The sequence below is a fragment of the Jaculus jaculus genome, chromosome 12 (genome assembly GCF_020740685.1).
Source record: "Jaculus jaculus isolate mJacJac1 chromosome 12, mJacJac1.mat.Y.cur, whole genome shotgun sequence".
Lineage (NCBI taxonomy): Eukaryota > Metazoa > Chordata > Mammalia > Rodentia > Dipodidae > Jaculus > Jaculus jaculus.
This window is the reverse complement of record NC_059113.1, coordinates 6275289-6293418: the sequence shown is the minus strand read 5'-3', so window position 1 is coordinate 6293418 and position 18130 is coordinate 6275289. Positions and strand designations below refer to the sequence as shown.

General features: G+C 47.4%; 1 protein-coding gene and 1 pseudogene across 1 annotated transcript; both read right to left on the bottom strand.

Moving 5' to 3' along the window:
• Nucleotides 1-3756: 3756 nt before the first annotated feature.
• LOC123453709 lies at nucleotides 3757-4730 on the bottom strand (annotated as a pseudogene).
• An 11730-nt stretch (nucleotides 4731-16460) lies between these two features.
• Nucleotides 16461-17870, bottom strand: LOC123453686 (tripartite motif-containing protein 60-like). The gene has a single exon (XM_045131298.1). It carries the CDS (start codon nucleotides 17868-17870, stop codon nucleotides 16461-16463), a length of 1410 nt encoding a protein of 469 aa, XP_044987233.1.
• Nucleotides 17871-18130: the final 260 nt, after the last annotated feature.

The following is an 18130-nucleotide window of genomic DNA, read 5'->3' as shown; positions in this document are numbered from 1 at the left end:
GCATTGGAGGCCCTGCTGAGGGAGGTGCAGGGCAGGAGTGATAAGCCGGAACGCGAGTTACTAGACCACGTCAAGACTCTGTACCACAGGTTTGAAAGCTTAAAATGCCCAGAAACCTTTTCATTCAAAATCAGAGATTATGGTCATCAGCTTCTTCCACAGTTTTCTGGCCTGAACATAATTATCCAGCAATTTAAAGTAGACGTGACGCTGGATCCTGAAACAGCGCACCACAAACTTACCATCTCGGAAGACAGAAAGACCGTGCGATATGGAAAGATGCGAAAAGTGTCTCATAGCCCCAGAAGATTCTATTCCTCCCCAGCTGTCCTGGGTTCCCAGGGGTACCACTCTGGCAGACAGTACTGGGAGGTCGATGTGAGCAGCAAGCCACAGTGGATCCTGGGGGTCTGCTTAGAGACTTTTCCCAGGAGGAGTCACGTCCGACACAGGCAAGATGAAGTATGGGGGGTTGGGCGGTACAGTCAGACTGTGTATGCTGCATTGGGCCCTAAGAAAATGAATATTCTGCCCAAAGTGACACCCAGTAAGATTGGCATTTTTTTAGACTCTGAAATTGGTGAGGTGTCCTTTTACAATTTGAATGATCAGTCTCTTCTCTGTACGTTCAATGATTGTAGGAAAGGCGCGCTTTGTCCTTATTTCAACACCAGCGCTAACCCTAAGCCTCTGAGGGTCTGCACAGGAACATCCTGAAAAGGGTGAACTACTGACGAGATGCTTTCGTTTTCCTTTCGGTGGATGTAAAAGGCAGTGAATGAATCCAGCAGTTCAGGATATTGGGTTTTATTCTCTGCTTTATAAACAAGTAGAATTTGTGTGTGTGTATCTCAATACGTTGTGGGAAATACAGCACCTACTTAGAAATAAATTATGAGCTCAATTATGAAGTGCTTTAGAAATTTTTTTTTTTTAACTTTCATATACGTTTCCTTTTATTTTGAATTGAAACAGGAGAATGAATTGGTTTGTGGCTGAAACAACCTTCAGGGAAGAAACCTGGAGTACTCACTCATCAGAAGAAAATGCAAAGTCTGAGTGAGGCAGCTGACCAGCTTCCCTGGAGTGGAGGATGACGACAGGGAGGAGGATGGGCACAATCAAATGCAGGATGGTGAGGGCTCGCAGTAGAAATTCTTTATTTTTTTATTTTATTTTTTTTTTTTTGGTTTTTCGAGGTAGGGTCTCACTCTGGCCCAGACTGACCTGGAATTCACTATAGAATATCAGAGTAGCCTTGAACTCACAGTGATCCTCCTACCTCTGCCTCCCGAGTGCTGGGATTAAAGGCGTGCGCCACCATGCCCAGCTTATTTTTACTTATTGAGAGTGACAGACAGGAAGAGGGAGAGAGAGAGAATGGGCACGCCAGGGCCTCCAGCCATTGCAAAGAAACTCCAGGTGCTTACGCCCCTTTTGTGCATCTGGCTAATGTGGGTCCTGGGGAAGCAAGCCTCAAACCGGGGTCCTTAGGCTTCACAGGCAAGCGCCTAACCACTAAGCCATGTCTCCAGCCTGCTTTAGAAATTTTTTTTTTTTTTTTTTTTTTCGTTTTTCGAGGTAGGGTCTCACTCTGGCTCAGGCTGACCTGGAATTCACTATGTAGTCTCAGGGTGGCCTCGAACTCTCGGAGGTCCTCCTACCTCTGCCTCCCAAGTGCTGGGATTAAAGGCGTGTGCCACCACGCCCGGCCTAGAAATTCTTAATAGAATATATATATTTTTTAAATTTTTTTGGTTCTTTTTTACTTATTTGAGAAAAACAGACACAGGGAGAAAGAATGGGGGCACCAGGGCCTCCAGCCACTGCAAATGAACTCCAGACGCATGCGCCCCCTTGCACATCTGGCTAATGTGGGACCAAGCCTCGAACCGGGGTCCTTAGGCTTCACAGGCAAGCACTTAACTGCTAAGCCATCTCTCCAGCCTGAAAAGTATATTTAATAGTTGCCAATAAAAACTTTTTTTACTTTGCAAGCAGAAAGAGGGAGAGAGACTGGGCACACCAGGGCCAGGCCTCTTGCCATTGCACACAAACTCCAGATGCATGTGCCACTTTGTGCATCTGGCTTTACATGGGACTGGGCCATTAGGCTTTGCAAGCAAGGGTTCTTAACTGCTGAGTCATTTCTTCAGCCCCTGACTTTAACTTTTTGGTTTTTTTGTTTTTTCGAGGTAGGGTCTTGCGCTAGTCCAGGCTGACCTGGAATTCACTATGTAGTCTCAGGGTGGCCTCGAACTCAAGGCGATCCTCCTGCCTCTGCCTCCCAAGTGCTGGGATTAAAGGTATGCACCACAATGCCCAGCTTTTTTTTTTTTTAAAAGGTCTCATTCTAGCCCAGGCTGACCTGGAATTTACTATGTAGTGTGAGGGTGGCTTTGAACTCACAGAAATCCTCCAACTTTGAATCTTATTAAATTTTTATTTGAGAGAAAGAAAGAGACAGATATGTGCATGTAAGAGAATAGGCACACTAGGGCCTCTAGCCATTGCAAACAAACTCCAGATGCATGCATCTCTTTGGCTTTACATGGGTCTCGGAGAATTGAACCTGGGTCCTTATGGCTTTGCAGGCAAGTGCCTTAACTGCTAAGCTATTTCTCCAGTCCTGAATTTTTTTTTTTTTTCTTGCTTGTGGGATAATTCTTTTTGAATAAAGTGAGGTTTACATTGTTACATTGTTGGTATTTTTTTTTTTAAATGGCCATATGCAAGAAACAAACCTTTGAGGTTCAGAAATAGGGAAGTCAAGAAAAGCAGGCAACATGGACATGGGAGAGTCCAACGTCTGAGCAGGCAAAAGGACCCTCTGGAAGTACAAGCAGCTGGTGCAGCCACACCAGGATCAAGGGGCCATACAATGAATACAGTTCAGACCTTTTCATTTTAAACTCAAGTGTATCTTTAAAATGTTCTAGCACCAATTCAATGGTGCAAGCACAGGCATTATTCAGCCTAAGGGTGCATGGGATACTTGCTTTCCAAGCACACATGCTTGCTACCCAGCAGCTTCCCTGGCATGAAACACATAGTGTTGGATGTTGTCTGCACATTTGGCCTCCCCTCTTGACAACCAGTACAGGGCCATTCTAGGAATCAAATAGAAGGTACCACCTGAGACCCCAGTCTGAAGACCAACAGGCAGATTTTTGACCTTCGGTGGCATTTACATATAAATAGGCATAAATAAAGCCATCAGGCACAATGAAGTCCAGGAGAACAAGGCTGCATAGCAGACATAGTGAAGGAAGTAGGGTAGGATAGATAGCTGTGCATGCCTCTGACTCTAATCCATCCCACTCTCCTGGAATGTGGAACATGATGGAGCGGAGCAGGGTCCCACACAAAACTGAAGAAAAATCCAAACACACGTACACTGTTGCCTCAGGAGTGTAGAAAAGATCATTACAAACAAAAAATTCCAAATTTAACCTTAAACCAGGTTTACTTTTTTAAGTTGTAAATGTTTCTAATATAGCAGCAAAGGATGTTTGTAGAAAAAATATACTTTTAAAAAAATAGTTGAAAAGATCTAAAGTATAAAAAGTTTAAAAATATATATCTTAAGTAAAAATATTGTCAAAACATAGAAAACTTAATTTTAGAAAGGTCATCTATCTACTTTAAAAAAGGACAGGACTCAGCTGTGGCTTGCCATCCCTATGTGACACCACCCTGACGCAACAGGGAAAATGAGCTCAGGGCTGTGAATGTCACCTGGTCCAGGCCCAAGAAGCCTTCAGTGAGCTCCAGTTCCTGGTGACGGCTTCTGTTCTGCCCTTCCCAGAGAGTGGGACAGGCCTAGCAGCTATAGCCCTTGCTAATAACAATCATCCCAAGATATTTTTAAAATCAACAAGTGAGCAGGAATGGGTTCCTGGCTGTGTGTGGGTGTGGGTACAGTACACGTGAGATGTTGTTTAGGATGCATGACCTTGTCCTTGTCAGGGGCCTTCCCCCTCAGGTCTCCACGAGAATCTCAACCACATGGTCCAGATCCGCCAGGTCAGACTTGCAGGTGGAGCTGGGAGGTGGGGCGGCTGCAGCAAAGCCCTCCAGCCCGTTGCAGATGCCCGGCTTGGTGCCACTCATCATTCCTGTCAATACCGTGTCCAGGTCGTAGTAGGAATTGTCCACATCTGAGAAAAGTTCCTCTACAGAGCTTGGATTTTTGTTCTCCAGCGTCTCAAAGATCTGGTCCAATGACTTCTGAAAGCTTCCTCTGTTTTCCTGAGGGCTGTCCATCTCCCAAAGGCTGGCTACTCTGAGGGTTCCTTGGCCCATGTGTTGAGTTGACTGTGGGAAGTTCAGAAGCTGGGCCTTGCAAGGGGCCTTCTTCCAGTTCAGGAGCAGGGTGCTCCCCATCCGGGCCCCTCACAGTGCGACATAGGATCTCTGTAGACACCAGGCGGTCAAGAGGTGCCGGTTCTGCATTCTGGGGCACCATCCCATTCCACACACCATCCCGGCTCATCTCCTCTTGGATCTGCCGGACTGTGTTGGCGATGAGGACAGAGGGGCAGAGGTTGGGCACCACCAGCATGTGACATACTTGGAGCTTGACCAAGGACATGTCCAGAAGTGACTGCCGCTGCAGACTATAGGAAGGGACACTGGCAAAGCCCTCCCCACCTTCCTCCTGATCACATTTCCTCTTCAGACCTCGTGCAAACGTCATGTCCAGGCAGGCGGCTGCAGGGAGGCCGGCCTGCCCTCCCAGGAATGGCCGTGACCCGCCTGCAGGCGCTCCAACCCCGGCTTGGCTTGCAGCAGCCAAGGGAAATTCAGCTCGGGGCGGCGGCGGCCAGAGGGGCCACGATGGGAGGGGAGGACGGCCGGGCGGGGCGGACGAGGGAGGGAGACCAAGCGAGACCAAGAGGGCCGGAGGGAGAGCGCGGAGGGGAGAGCGGCGGGAGCGAGGACCGAGGCCGCTCCTGCTCACCGGGCCCGTCACTCGGACGCCTGCAAGAAGGCGACGGTGCAGGACGGCGGCGGAGGGAGGCCCGTCGGTCTTCGCCGCCCAGGCCTCAGGCGCCAAAGGGCACACCACCGGTCGCTCACCTACGCCGCTCCACCCAGTCCTGAATTTCCTTCCCCCAAGGTAGGGTTTCACTAGTCCAGGCTGACCAGGAATTGACTATGTAGTGTCAGGGTAGCCACAAACTCAGCGATCCTCCTGCCTCTGGATTAAAGGTGTGCGCCACCACACCCGGCTCTGACTCTCCCTTCCAGGTTCTATAATTACAGGTATATACCCCCCCACCTGGCCCAAGTTGTGCGTTGCTGGGATTGGGACCATCAGCCTTAAGCTCAGGAAGCACCGTAGGACTGCTGCACCGCAGCCTCGTGCATGCTGTGTGTTGACTCTTGACGCAGTACTCCATTACCCCCAACACACACCCGGTGACTTCCCTTACATGGGTGTGCATTGACACTCCCAGCTATTGGGAACATGAACACAGGAGCATCCCAGTTGTGACAGGCCACAGCTTTCCAGTCTCCCCCAGCAGCCAGGAAGGCAATGCTGAGACCCCATGGCAGGTGACCCCGCCAGCCTGGACAGAACAGGGCAGCTTGCTGCACCACCATCCCAGACTCCTGCAAGGCCGGCCCCGTCACCCATCCGAGCATAACAGCTGTCTCTCCACAGTCGGGGAGCCAATATCTCCCATGATAGCTCTGATGGATTATAATGTCACCCATGGGGTGGGAGGGGACTTGCCAGGCATGTGTGAGGTATTGAATTTGATTTCCAACACAAGGGAGGGACAATAGTTCCATTGACCTGTTTTCTCTTAATGAATCAATATGGGCGTGATGTTTTTGGAGGTTTCTTCACTGAATCAATGTGTATTGTATACAGCATTCTTCTGTTTTTATTTATTTATTTTTTATTTTATTTTTTTTGGTTTTTCATAGTAGGGTTTCACTCTAGTCCAGGCTGACCTGGGATTCACCATGTCGTCTCAGGGTGACCTTGAACTCACAGTGATCCTTGCCTTCCAAGTGCTGGAATTAAAGGTGTGTGCCACACACCGGCTCCTTTTTGTTTTTATTAAGGGCAAAGTAGGGCTAGATTGATAGTTCAGTGGTTAAGGTGCTTGCCTTGCAAAGCCTAAAGACCAGAGTTAGATTCCCCAGTACCCACGTAAAGCCAGATGCACAAGGTGATGCATGCGTCTGGAGTTGCTTTGCAGTGGCTAAAGGCCATGGCATGCCCATTCAATCCACCTCTTTCTATCACGCTCAATCTCAAACTGTTTTGAACTAGGGTCTCACTCTAGCCCAGGCTGACCTCTAGAAAGGGTGGGAGAAATCCAGCTGGAGCTGAGCTAGTAGCCTTCCCCATTAGCTGACAGGAAGCTGAAAAGTGAGTTCGAGGCCACCCTGAGACTACATGGTGAATTCCAGGTCAGCCTGGGCTAGAGTGAAACCCTACCTCCAAAACACAGACGCACACACACAAACACACACACTCACACACACACACCTTGGAAAGAACTATGCTACATGCAGCCCTTTGGAAGAGAAAAGGCCTCAACAGTGTTAAACAGAAGTGGACCCTGCAAGCCTTAAGATTGGCCAGACAGGCCAAATGTATCAACTGGTGCAATAGTGGCGTGCCTGTTTTCTGGAGAAGCCAGCCACTCTTGCCTGAACTGGTCTACATGAGACCTGACCTTAAAGAGAAAATAAACTGGACATAAACAGGAAGCTTAGGGAGGAGGATGACTGTGAGTTCAAGGCCAGCCTGTGTTAGAGTGAAATCCTACCTTGAGGGAAAAAAAAATGGGATATGAAGCAAATTACTCAAAGTGACAGGTTGTGGGGAGAGCAAGGTGGTTGGTTACCAAATAGATGCAAGGAAAAACGAGATGGAACTTTTAGGGAGATCATTGGGTTTAGGGGAGTTCCTGCCTTCCACTTGGGCTGTAGAAGGAGCACCCAGGCTGCTGTCAACGCTGCGGAAAAAAGCGAGAATCCAGGACCATTTCACACAGCAAAGTGCAATTAGAACCTTTATTACCAGTACCCTCTAAAAACACCACACAGACGACAGTCACCCAGGCAGTTCATTCCCCCTTGACAATGCTGATGCTAAGAGATTTTGAAGAACATTCGATAGAGAAAAAAGGGACAAGGTCTTCTGTAAATGTGTCCGTAAAAACACACAGACAGGATCTACTGTTCAAATTATAAAAGGCTACGTCCCCAAGCTCAGAATCCAGAAACACACCGACCCGGCTCACCTCCCCTACCCCGGACACGTTGGTGGATTGTTGGATCTGCCAGCTGCCGCCGTCGCCCGGAGCCGTGAAACCGCCCAAGCGGACCGACTGGTAGCACACACCCACGCGCCACTTCCCCGAGCCGCGCACCTCCACCTGCCAAAAGTATCTCCCACTTCTCAACGCCTCCCGAGCCGGGACAGTTACATAGTAAGGAGGCAGGTCAGGGGATGCGTTTGTTCCCTCTGCTAATTTCATACTTTTCCGATCTTCGGAGATGACAACGTCAGGGGGCACATTTTGAACGTCCAATGTCACGTCTACCTGAAACGTGCTGATCAATTTTTGCAGGCTACAATAATGTGGAGGGAGACGGCAACTCTCCTTTCTTAACTCGTATGAGAAAACCTCCGGCGCTTGTATGCTTTCGTAGGTATTGATAATACATCCGGCAGTTCTCAGGAAATCCATGTCTGCTTGCAAACACTTCTCTCTGATATCACTCACCATATTCCTTATTGTGGCCACGTGGGCAGACAGGAGGTTTCTGTTTTCCTTTAGTTTTTCTTTAATATCCTTCTCGTCAAGATGTAGCCTGGCCTGCATTACATCTTCTTCCCTATCCAAGAACTGCTTAAGTTCTTCAAATTCTGATTTTGACGCCTTCTTCCAATTTCTCATATTTAACCTGATCTTCATAGATCTAAAAACCTGCAACTCACACTGTATTTCAATCTCTTTGATTTGCTCCTGCAGACGTTCGGCGTAGCCTTTTAGCTTCCTCCTGTGTCGCATGGCCGCTTCTTTGATGGGCAGCGTGTCATGATGCTGGTGGTCGGAGGAGAGCCGGCACTGGGGACACAACAGCTCCAGGTCCTCCTCACAGAAGAGGTCTAGGGCCTCCCCGTGCTTCTCACACAGCTGCTTCATGTTGTTCTCCGAGGCGGGCAGCTGCTGGACAACACTGACCACCTGGCGTAACTGAGTGTTGATCCTGAGTTGACCACTGCAATGGGAGAAGCAGGTGGGACAGGGAAAGACTTCCTGTAGACCTTCCCAGCACTGGCGGATGCAGGAGTAACAGAAGTTGTGGCCACACTCAGTGGTCACGGGGTCACTCAAGTAGTCCAGGCAGATGGAGCATCCGGCCTCTGCTTGGAGCTCGGCCACGGAGAGCTCATTGGCCATCCTCGGGAGCTTGGAAGTGAGGGGCTGGAGTGCGCGCCCTCCTGGAGGCTGGCTCCGCCGCTGCCACACACTGGGCCCTGCTTGCCAGTGATTCTTTCTCTGTGTGAGCAAATGGTCAGGCACTCCTAACCCTGTGCTGCTGGGCCACGTTCACACCAACCCAAGCTTGGCCACTTAGTGTCCTTTGTTGGGAGAAGGCATGGAAATAGACAACCAAGGAGGGAATTCCAGACTGGAACACCGGACAGGTCAATCAACAGGGTTTCTGTTAATATCAGCAAAGGAGAAACAAGTGTTCAGCAAAACAATAAAGAACCTACATAGCAGGCTGGAGAGATGGCTTAGTGGTTAAGGTGCTCGCCTGTGAAGCCTAAGAACCCAGCACTAGGGAGGCAGTGGTAGGAGAATTGCCATGAGTTCAAGGCCAGCCTGAAATTGCACAGTGAATTTCAAGTCAGCCTGGGCCAGAGCAAGACCCTACCTCAAAAAAAAAAAAAAAAAAAAAAAAGTATGGGGCTGGAGAGATCGCATAGTGGTTAACACACTTGCCTGAAAAGCCAAAGGACTCAGGTTCCGTTTTCCAGGACCCATGTAAATCCAGATGCACATGGTGAGACATGCATCTGGAGTCTGTTTGCAGTGGCTAGAGGCCTTGGGGTTCCCCCACCCCCTCTCTCTAATAAATAAATATTTTTAAAAATATTTTTCAGTTGGTCATGAAGGCACACGCCTTTAATCCCAGCACTTGGGAGGCAGAGGTAGGAGGATTGCTGTGAGTTTGAGGCCACCCTGGAACTACAAAGTGAATTCCAGGTCAGCCTGGGCTAGAATGAGACTCTACCTCAAAAAAAAAAAAAAAAAAAAACCAAAAATTTAATTCAATTAAATAAATCTTTTGTCATCAAAACAAATCCATAAACACATCCACACACACAAATTCACAGATAAGTATAAGATAGAATGATATATAAAACATGTACAGGGGGAGCTGGAGAGATGGCTTAGCAGTTAAGGCACTTGCCTGCAAAGCCTAAGTACCCATGTTCCACTATCTGGATCCCACATAAGCCAGACACACAAGGTGATGCAAGCACAAAGTTGTACGTGCACACTTAGTGGCACATGTGCCTGGTGTTTGATTACAGTGTCTAGAGGCCCTGGTGCACCAATTCCCACCTTTAAAAGTCCAGTCTGTTGGTCTTACCTTCAAAAACAGTATGACCGGGCATGGTGGCGCATGCCTTTAATCCCAGCACTAGGGAGGCAGAGGTAGGAGAATTGCCATGAGTTCAAGGCCAGCCTGAAATTGCACAGTGAATTTCAAGTCAGCCTGGGCCAGAGCAAGACCCTACCTCAAAAAAAAAAAAAAAAAAAAGTATGGGGCTGGAGAGATGGCATAGTGGTTAACACACTTGCCTGAAAAGCCAAAGAACTCAGGCTCAGTTTTCCAGGACCCATGTAAATCCAGATGCACAGGGTGGCACATGCATCTGGAGTTGGTTTGCAGTAGCTGGAGGACCTGACACTCCCATTTTCTATTTGCCTCTCCTTCTCTCTCAAATAAATAAAATTTTAAAATTAATTAAAAAAAAATTAAAAACCAAGTATGGAAACTGGGGAGATTGCTCAGTAGTGCTTGAGAAATCTGCCAACCCAGGTTCAATTCCCCAACCACCTACATAAAGCTGGATTTGTTTGCAGCAGCAAGAGACCCTGGTGAATACACACACAGTCGAGCAAATCAGTTTTAAAAAATTAATCTTTTTAAGCCTGAGCTAGAATGTGACCCTACCTGGAAAAAACCCAAGGTTTTTTTTGTTTTGTTTTGTTTTGGGTTTTTTTTTTTTTTTGGGGGGGTGGGGTTTCGAGGTAGGGTCTCACTCTGGTCTAGGCTGACCTGGAATTAACTCTGTCATCTCAGGGTGGCCTTGAACTCATGGCAATCCTCCTACCTCTGCCTCCCGAGTGCTGGGATTAAAGGCGTGCGCCACCATGCCCAGCTCCAAGTATTTTTAATGTTATATATGCAGATAAGATTAGCAGCATGTATCTAATCTTTAGAAACATAATGTAACTTTAATTTAGGGACAGGAATGGAGGTAGGTGCTTGCCTATCCAACACTTCGGAGGTGAAGGAAGACGGTTCAGAGTTCGAGGGCAGCCTCAATTGCATACTGAGTTCCACACCACTTTGGACTATATGAGAAGTTGGGGTTAGGGATGCAGGTTAGCCAGAAGATAGCTGGGAGCAATAGCCCAGTGGGAGAATGAGGCTCTGCGCAGCAAGCCCGGAGTCTGATCCCCAGCAGCATATAAACAATATGGTGGCACAGGCCTGGATTTACAGCACTTGGAAGGTAGAAAGGGGATCAGGAGTTTGAGGCCAGCTGGGTGTGGTAGCATAGGCAATCTTTTAATCCCAGCACTCAGGAGGCAGAGGTAAGCAAATTGCTGTGAGTTCACAGTCAGCCTGGGTTACAGTAAAACCTTACCTAAAAAAAACAGCCAGGTGGCGCATGTCTTTAATCACCGCATGGGGCAGGCAGAGGTAGAAGGATCTCCAAGAGTTCGAGGTCACCCTGAGACTACATAGTAAATTCCAGGTCAGCCTAAGCTAGTGAGACCCTACCTCAAAAAAAAAAAAAAAAAAAATAGGGGCTGGAGACATGGCTTAGCAGTTAAGGTGCTTGCCTGCAAAAGCCAAAGGACCACAGTTAAATTCCTCACAACCCACATAAAGCAGATGCACAAGGTGGCGCATGCATCTGGCGTTCATTTTCAGTGCCTGGAAGACTTGGTGTGCCCATTCTCTCTTATTCTACCTCTTTCACTCAAATAAATAATAAAAATAATTTTAAAAAAAACTCAAAATACCCAGGCATGGTGTTGCACACCTTTAATTCCAACACTTGGGAGGCAGAGGTAGGAGAATCATTGAGTTCAAGGCCATCCTGAGACTACATAGTGAATTCCAGGTCAGCCTAGGCTAGAGTGAGACCCTACCTTGAAAAAGAAAGAAAGAAAGAGAGAGAGAGTCAGAGAGAGAGAGAGAAAAATAAATAAATAATAATATATTTACCTGGGTGCTCTTTTGTTTTAACCTAACTCATTCCTTACATGTAGGTTAAATCTTTTCAGCATTTGGGATACTGGCTCAGCAGAACCCAGGAAGATAACTTTGTAGTATCAGAATGTTACCCAACTGTATATTATTTACTTTATTGGAAATATGCTAAACAGTGGTCAATGGATTTATATTTGAAAAAAGTGCACTGGGCTGGAGAAATGGCTCAGTGTATAAATACTTGCTGAACATGCTTTAGCACCTGAATTTTAGTGGCAATTAAATTTTTTTATTTCAACTTTATTTATTTATTTGTCAGAGAGAATGGGCATTCCAGGGCCTGTAGCCACTGTAAACAAGCTCCAGATCCATATGCCACTATGGGCATCTCACCAGCTAGTAAACCAAAATAAATACCAAAAAAAGAAAAAATGCTCAGTTCCAAAGAGCCCTTATTTCATATACCAGTTAAAAATCCTCAGGCTGGGCTGGAGAGATGGCTTAGCGGTTAAGCACTTGCCTGTGAAGCCTAAGGACCCCAGTTCGAGGCTCGGTTCCCCAGGTCCCACGTTAGCCAGATGCACAAGGGGGCACACGCGTCTGGAGTTCGTTTGCAGAGGCTGGAAGCCCTGGCGCGCCCATTCTCTCTCTCTCCCTCTAACTGTCTTTCTCTCTGTGTCTGTCGCTCTCAAATAAATAAATAAATTAAATTAAAAAAAAAAAATCCTCAGGCTTAGCCAGACATGGTGGCGCATGCCTTTAATCCCAGCACCGAGGAGGCAAAGGTAGAAGGATTGCCGTGGGTTCGAGGCCACCCTGACACTACAGAGTAAATTCCAGGTCAGCCTGGACTACAGGGAAACCCTACCTCAAAAAAACAAACAAGAAAAAAAAAAAATCCTCATCTCTGGGAAGATGGTTTTAAAGTTCTGAAGTTAAAAGCACCTGCTTACTGCTGGTTCAAATTCCAAGCCAACAACATAAGCCAAATGTTAAAAAAAAAAAAAGCAAAGAAAATGAAGAAAGGTACACAAAAAGTGTCTGCTGTTCATTCGCAGCAACAAGAGGCCCTTACACACAAGTGCAAATAAATTAATTTTAAAAATTCCTCACCTTATTGCCACGAGTTCAAGGCCACCTGAGACTACATAGTGAGTTCCAGGTCAGCCTTGGCTACAGTGAGACTCTGCCTCGAAAAACCAATACATAAATAAACGCTCACCTCCTTCTGTGGTTACCTTCACCTCGCTGGAACAAACCACTCAACCCAAAGCAGCTGACAAGGAGAAAAGCGTTGCTTCTGCTTGCAGTCTCCGCAAGTTCACTTAAATTTAAGCAGAAGAGCCGGGAAGCTGGCTTACTTAATACCCAAAGGCCCACCCCCAGCAGTGCATCTCCAGCAAGGGTCAAGCTCCCAAACTGCCTCCAGCTGGGGAGCAAGCAATCAAAACACACGAGCTTACAAAGGAACATCTGACTCAAACCACAACTTCTGTGCTCCTGGGCAACCAGCTACAGCTGAGGGTCCCTATGACATCTTCCTTCTGTAAAACTTGGTAGAATAGTTCACAGCAGTAATCACATTTATCAGGATTTTTTTTTGCTTTCTTTTTCTTTTTTTTTTTTTTTTTTTTTGTTTGTTTTTTGAGGTACTGTCTCGCTCTAGCTCAGGCTGACCTGGAATGCGCTATGTAGTCTCAGGGTGGCCTTGAACTCATGGTGATCCTACCTCTGCCTCCCGAGAGCTGGGATTAAAGGCATGCGCCACCACGCCCAGCTTGTTTTATTTTTTGAGGTAGGGTTTCACTGTAGCCCAGGCTGACCTGGAACTCACTGTGTAGTCTCAGGGTGGCCTCAAACTGGAACTCATGACAATCCTACTTCTGCCTCCCATGTACTGGGATTTCAGGCTCGCACCACCACTCCCGGCTCCTTGAACTTCTGATCCTCTTCTCCTGTCTCGGGTGCTGGAATGGTACCCATGTACCTCCATATCCTAATTGAAAGTGCTAGGTATCAAACTCAGGGCTTCATTTAAAATAAATAAATATATATTAAATATTTTATTTATTTATTTGACAGAGACCGAGGTAGAGAATGGGCATGCCAGGGCCTTTAAGCCACTGCAAACGAACTCCAGATGTATATGCCACCTTGTATATCTGGCTTATGTGAGTCCTGGAGAGTTGAACCAAGGTCCTTTGGCTTTGCAGGCAAATGCCTTCAATGTTAAGCCATCTCTCCAGCCCTTTTAAAAATATTTTATTTTGCCGGGTGTGGTGGCACACGCCGTTAATCCCAGCACTCGGGAGGCAGAGGTAGGAGGATCACCTGAGTTTGAGGCCACCCGGAGACTACATAGTGAATTCTAGGTAAGCCTGAGCTAGAGTGAAAACCTACCTCAACAAGCCAAAAAAAAAAATTCTTAATTTGCAAGGAGAGAGAGAACAGGTGCACCAGGACCTCTTGCTCCTGCGTATGAACTCCCGAAGCATGCGCCACTTTGTGCATCTGTCTTTACATGGATACTTGGCAGTCAAACCCAAACTGTCAGGCTTTCAAGCAAGTATCTTGAACCACTGAACTCTCTCCATCCCAAACTCAGGGCTTCTGCCATGTTAGACAAGCATTCTGCCAACGGGGCTACCTCACCACTGTTTTTCTTTGTTTTTGATTTTTCGAGGTAGGCTCTCACTCTGGTCCAGGCTGACCTGGAATTCACTCTGTAGTCTCAGGGTGGCCTTGAACTCATGGTGATCCTCCTACCTCTGCCTCCCAAGTGCTGGGATTAAAGGCGTGCGCCACCACGCCCGGCTACCACTGTTTTCTTTTAAAAAAAGAAAAAATTTGATACAGAAATAGGCAGGTAGAGAATGGGCGTGCCAGGGCCTCCAGCCACTGCAGTGGAACTCCAGATGCGTGTGCCCCCTTGTGCATCTGGCTCATGTGGGTCCTTTGTCTTTGCAGGCAAACCTTAACCATCTCTCATCACTAAGCCATCTCTCCAGCCCCGACTGGTTTTTGGGGTTTTTTTGATAGGGTCTTCAGCTCAGATCACTTCAATTTATTATGTAGCTAACTCCTAATCCTGCCATTTCCACCCACACTCCCTCCTCCCATATTCTGGGATCACGGGGGGGGGGGGTGTCACCAGGGCATTTGTTGTATGTTTTTTTTTTGCAGGCAGAGGGACAGAGAGTGAGCATGCCAGGACCTCCAGATGTGTGGTAATAGGGACTTGAACCCAGTCATTATGTTTTGCAGGTAAGCGCCGTAACTGCTGAGCTACCTCTCCAGCCCATGGACTTTGTGCTAGGATTAAAGGCTTAAATTTTTTTTGTTTTTCGAGGTAGGGTCTCACTCTAGCCCAGGCTGGAATTCACTATGTAGTCTCAGGGTGGCCTTGAACTCACAGCCATTTGCCTACCTCTGCCTCCGGAGTGCTGGGGTTAAAGGCATGTGCCACCATGCCCAGCTTTCATTTTGGATTTATTGTTTTGGTTTGACTTTTTTAATTTTTTATTTTATTTATTTGAGAGTGACAGACACAGAGAGAAAGACAGATAGAGGGAGAGAGAATGGGCGTGCCAGGGCCTCCAGCCTCTGCAAACGAACTCCAGACGCGTGCGCCCCCTTGTGCATCTGGCTAACGTGGGACCTGGGGAACCGAGCCTCGAACCGGGGTCCTTAGGCTTCACAGGCAAGCGCTTAACCGCTAAGCCATCTCTCCAGCCAGGTTGACTTTTTTTTGTTTGTTTTATGAGGTAGGGTCTCACTTTAGCTCAGGCTGACCTGGAATTCTCTATGCAGTCTCAGGGTGGCCTCGAACTCACAGTGATCCTCCTATCTCTGCCTCCCGGGTGCTGGGATTAAAGGCATGCGCCACCATGCCCTGCCTGGTTTGACTTTTTAAGGTAGGGTTTTGTATAGCTCAGGCTGACCTGGAATCCACTATGAGGTCTCAGGGTAGTCTGGACCTCATCTTGATCCCCCTACCTCTGCCTCCCAAGTGCTGGGACTGAAGACAAGACGTGTGTGTTCCCGTAGGATCTCTAACTCTAGCCCAACTGACCTGAAATCCTGCAAATCATGTAGTCTCTACCTCGGCCTTTCAAGTGCTGGAATTAAAGGTGTGTGTTACCATGCCTGGCCTGGGTCACCTTTGTTTTTTTAAATATTTATTTGCAAGCAGAGAGAGAAAGAATGGGCTTACCAGGGTCTCTATCCACTGCAAACGAACTGCAGATACATGTGCCCCTTGTGCATCTAGCATACGTGGGTCCTGGGGAATCGAACCTATGTCCCTTGGCTTTGTAGGCAAATGTCTTAATCACTAAGCCATCTAAAATCTTTTTTTGTTTTTTAAATTTGAAACAGGGCCTCCTTCTAGCCCAGGGTGACCTGGAACTCACTCTGTAGCCCAGGCTGGCTTTGAACTCACAAAGATCTCTTATCTTAGCCTCCCAAGTGCTGAAATTAAATGTGCGAGCCACTAGTCTTAGCTGAACGCTTTTCAAAGTGTTACTATCCTGGACCTTTGATTCAATTTATATGAAGTTCAAGAAGGGAGCATGCCCACCCTTTAGGGACAAATCGTAGTGCCTAAACAGAAATGGTGGTAACAGAGAGTGACCAGAGGTCACAGTACTTTCTTCCGTAAAAACATTTTGAAAGCCAGTCATGGGGGCACAAGCCTTTAATCCCAGCACTTGGGAGGCTGAGGTAGGAGGACCACTGAGAGGCCACCCTGAGACTACATAGTGAATTCCAGGTCAGTCTGGACCACAATGAGACCCTACCTTGAAAAAAATATATATACATAAATAAAAATAAATCAATAAATCCATTCTGGTTTCCACTGGTAAAACTTAGATTCCAAACATGATGAGATTAAAAAGGAAAATATAAAAAAAATTACAAGATTTTTATTGGCTAAATTAGCCCTAAAACAGAATAATTTATATTCCTTCATGATCTGGTATGGGTAAGATTTTAAGAGGTACAGAATTTAATCCAGTATCAAAATAGGGACAAATGGCATTGCTGAAACCATCATTAAACCTGTAGATGAGAGAATTATTATTCCTATCGTAAAAGGAGACTTCACCTAATTCATAGTCCAAAAAAATGCCAATCTTACTGGGCCACGCTGCAGGCATTCCCTGCATTCTCATGGGGCCAAATGCGACATGCTCAGTCCTGGAGTACAGTCCAATGGCCCAAAGGCCTTCAACAGGCGAGGGGTGATTCTGCCAGGTCCTGGGAAAAGAGTCTTCACACACACCCACAGTCCACTCATGTTTGCTCCCCACTTCCACCTCCCAGTAATGACGGCCAGAAACGAACTTCTCAAAGCCCAGGATAGAAGGGCAGAAAGTAAACCTCTGAGGGCTATCAGAGGTATGTTGTTTGTCTGTAGTAAAGTGCACGATTTTTCTGTCCTTAGAAACTACAAGCTGAACATGGGCTGTGTCGAAATCAAAATGCACATCTGTTTGAAATCGCTCGATAACTCTGTCCAGGCCAGAATACAGTGGAGGGAGACTGAATCCGTATTCCTTTAAGCGGAACGAGAAGACTTCGGGACGCCTCAGGTTTCGATGCCGGTGATAGATGCTCCGAGCGCGGGTCAAGAGCACCGCGTTGGAACGCAGGCCCTTGTCCCGCAATTCCCCCAGGAGGTGCTTTAATGTGGAAGCATGGTCTGAAAGACTGGCAAAGCTCTCACTAAGCTTTGATAAAATGCCCAACCCTTCAACTTCCATTTCCCTCAGCCTAGCCTCCCACTCATCCTGTAAAAACTGTCTAACCTGCTCGAATTCAGAGTATATTGCTTCCTTCCTCTGCTCTGCCATCCTCCCCAGCTCCAGCAACTTGCTGCTTTGCAGGACTATTATTCGTTCAACCCGTTCCACGTTATTTTTCAGGGGCTCGATGCTGCTTTCTAAAATTTTCCTGTGGTAAGGGGCCACTTTCTTAATGCGGCAAATGTGATGCCTCTGGTGTTTGACGGAGACGGAGCACTGGCTGCATAAGACCTGCTGGTCCTTCATACAGAAATGGGTGAGAATCTGCTGGTGCTTCTCGCAGACCTTCGGACTCTTCCTCTTGCTTCCTCGGATCTTCAGACTCCTGGCTATTTCAGCCAGGTTACGGAGCTGGCGGTTCCTCCTGAACTTCCTCTGCGAAAAGCAAACTTGGCAGACAGGGCATGGAAAAGCACCCTTTAGACCTTTCCAGGACCTGCTGAGGCAGGCATAGCAGAAGTTGTGTCCACAGCTAATAGTAACTGGGTCTTTGAGGTAATTCAGGCACAAGGGACAGCCGCACTCCTCTTGGAGGCTCTCCAGGGCTGTCTCGAACTCCATCAGCACGTCAGCGAAGGTGGGGGGCGGTGGGAAAAGGCGACGTTCCCTTGGGAGGGTCTGCCTCCCCGAAGATCAGGATCCAGTGAGGGGTGCTAGCCCTTCAAGGCTTGCAGAAGGGCCAGTGGTAAGTCTCACTGGCTTGACTTGCTTATACTCACTGAAGTCTACCACTTCAGCTCAGAGAGCACAATTCGAAGTTCGTCACTGTCACGGGTTAGCTTATCAGAACAGACGTTTAATGGTTTTCTTCAAGGATGCAG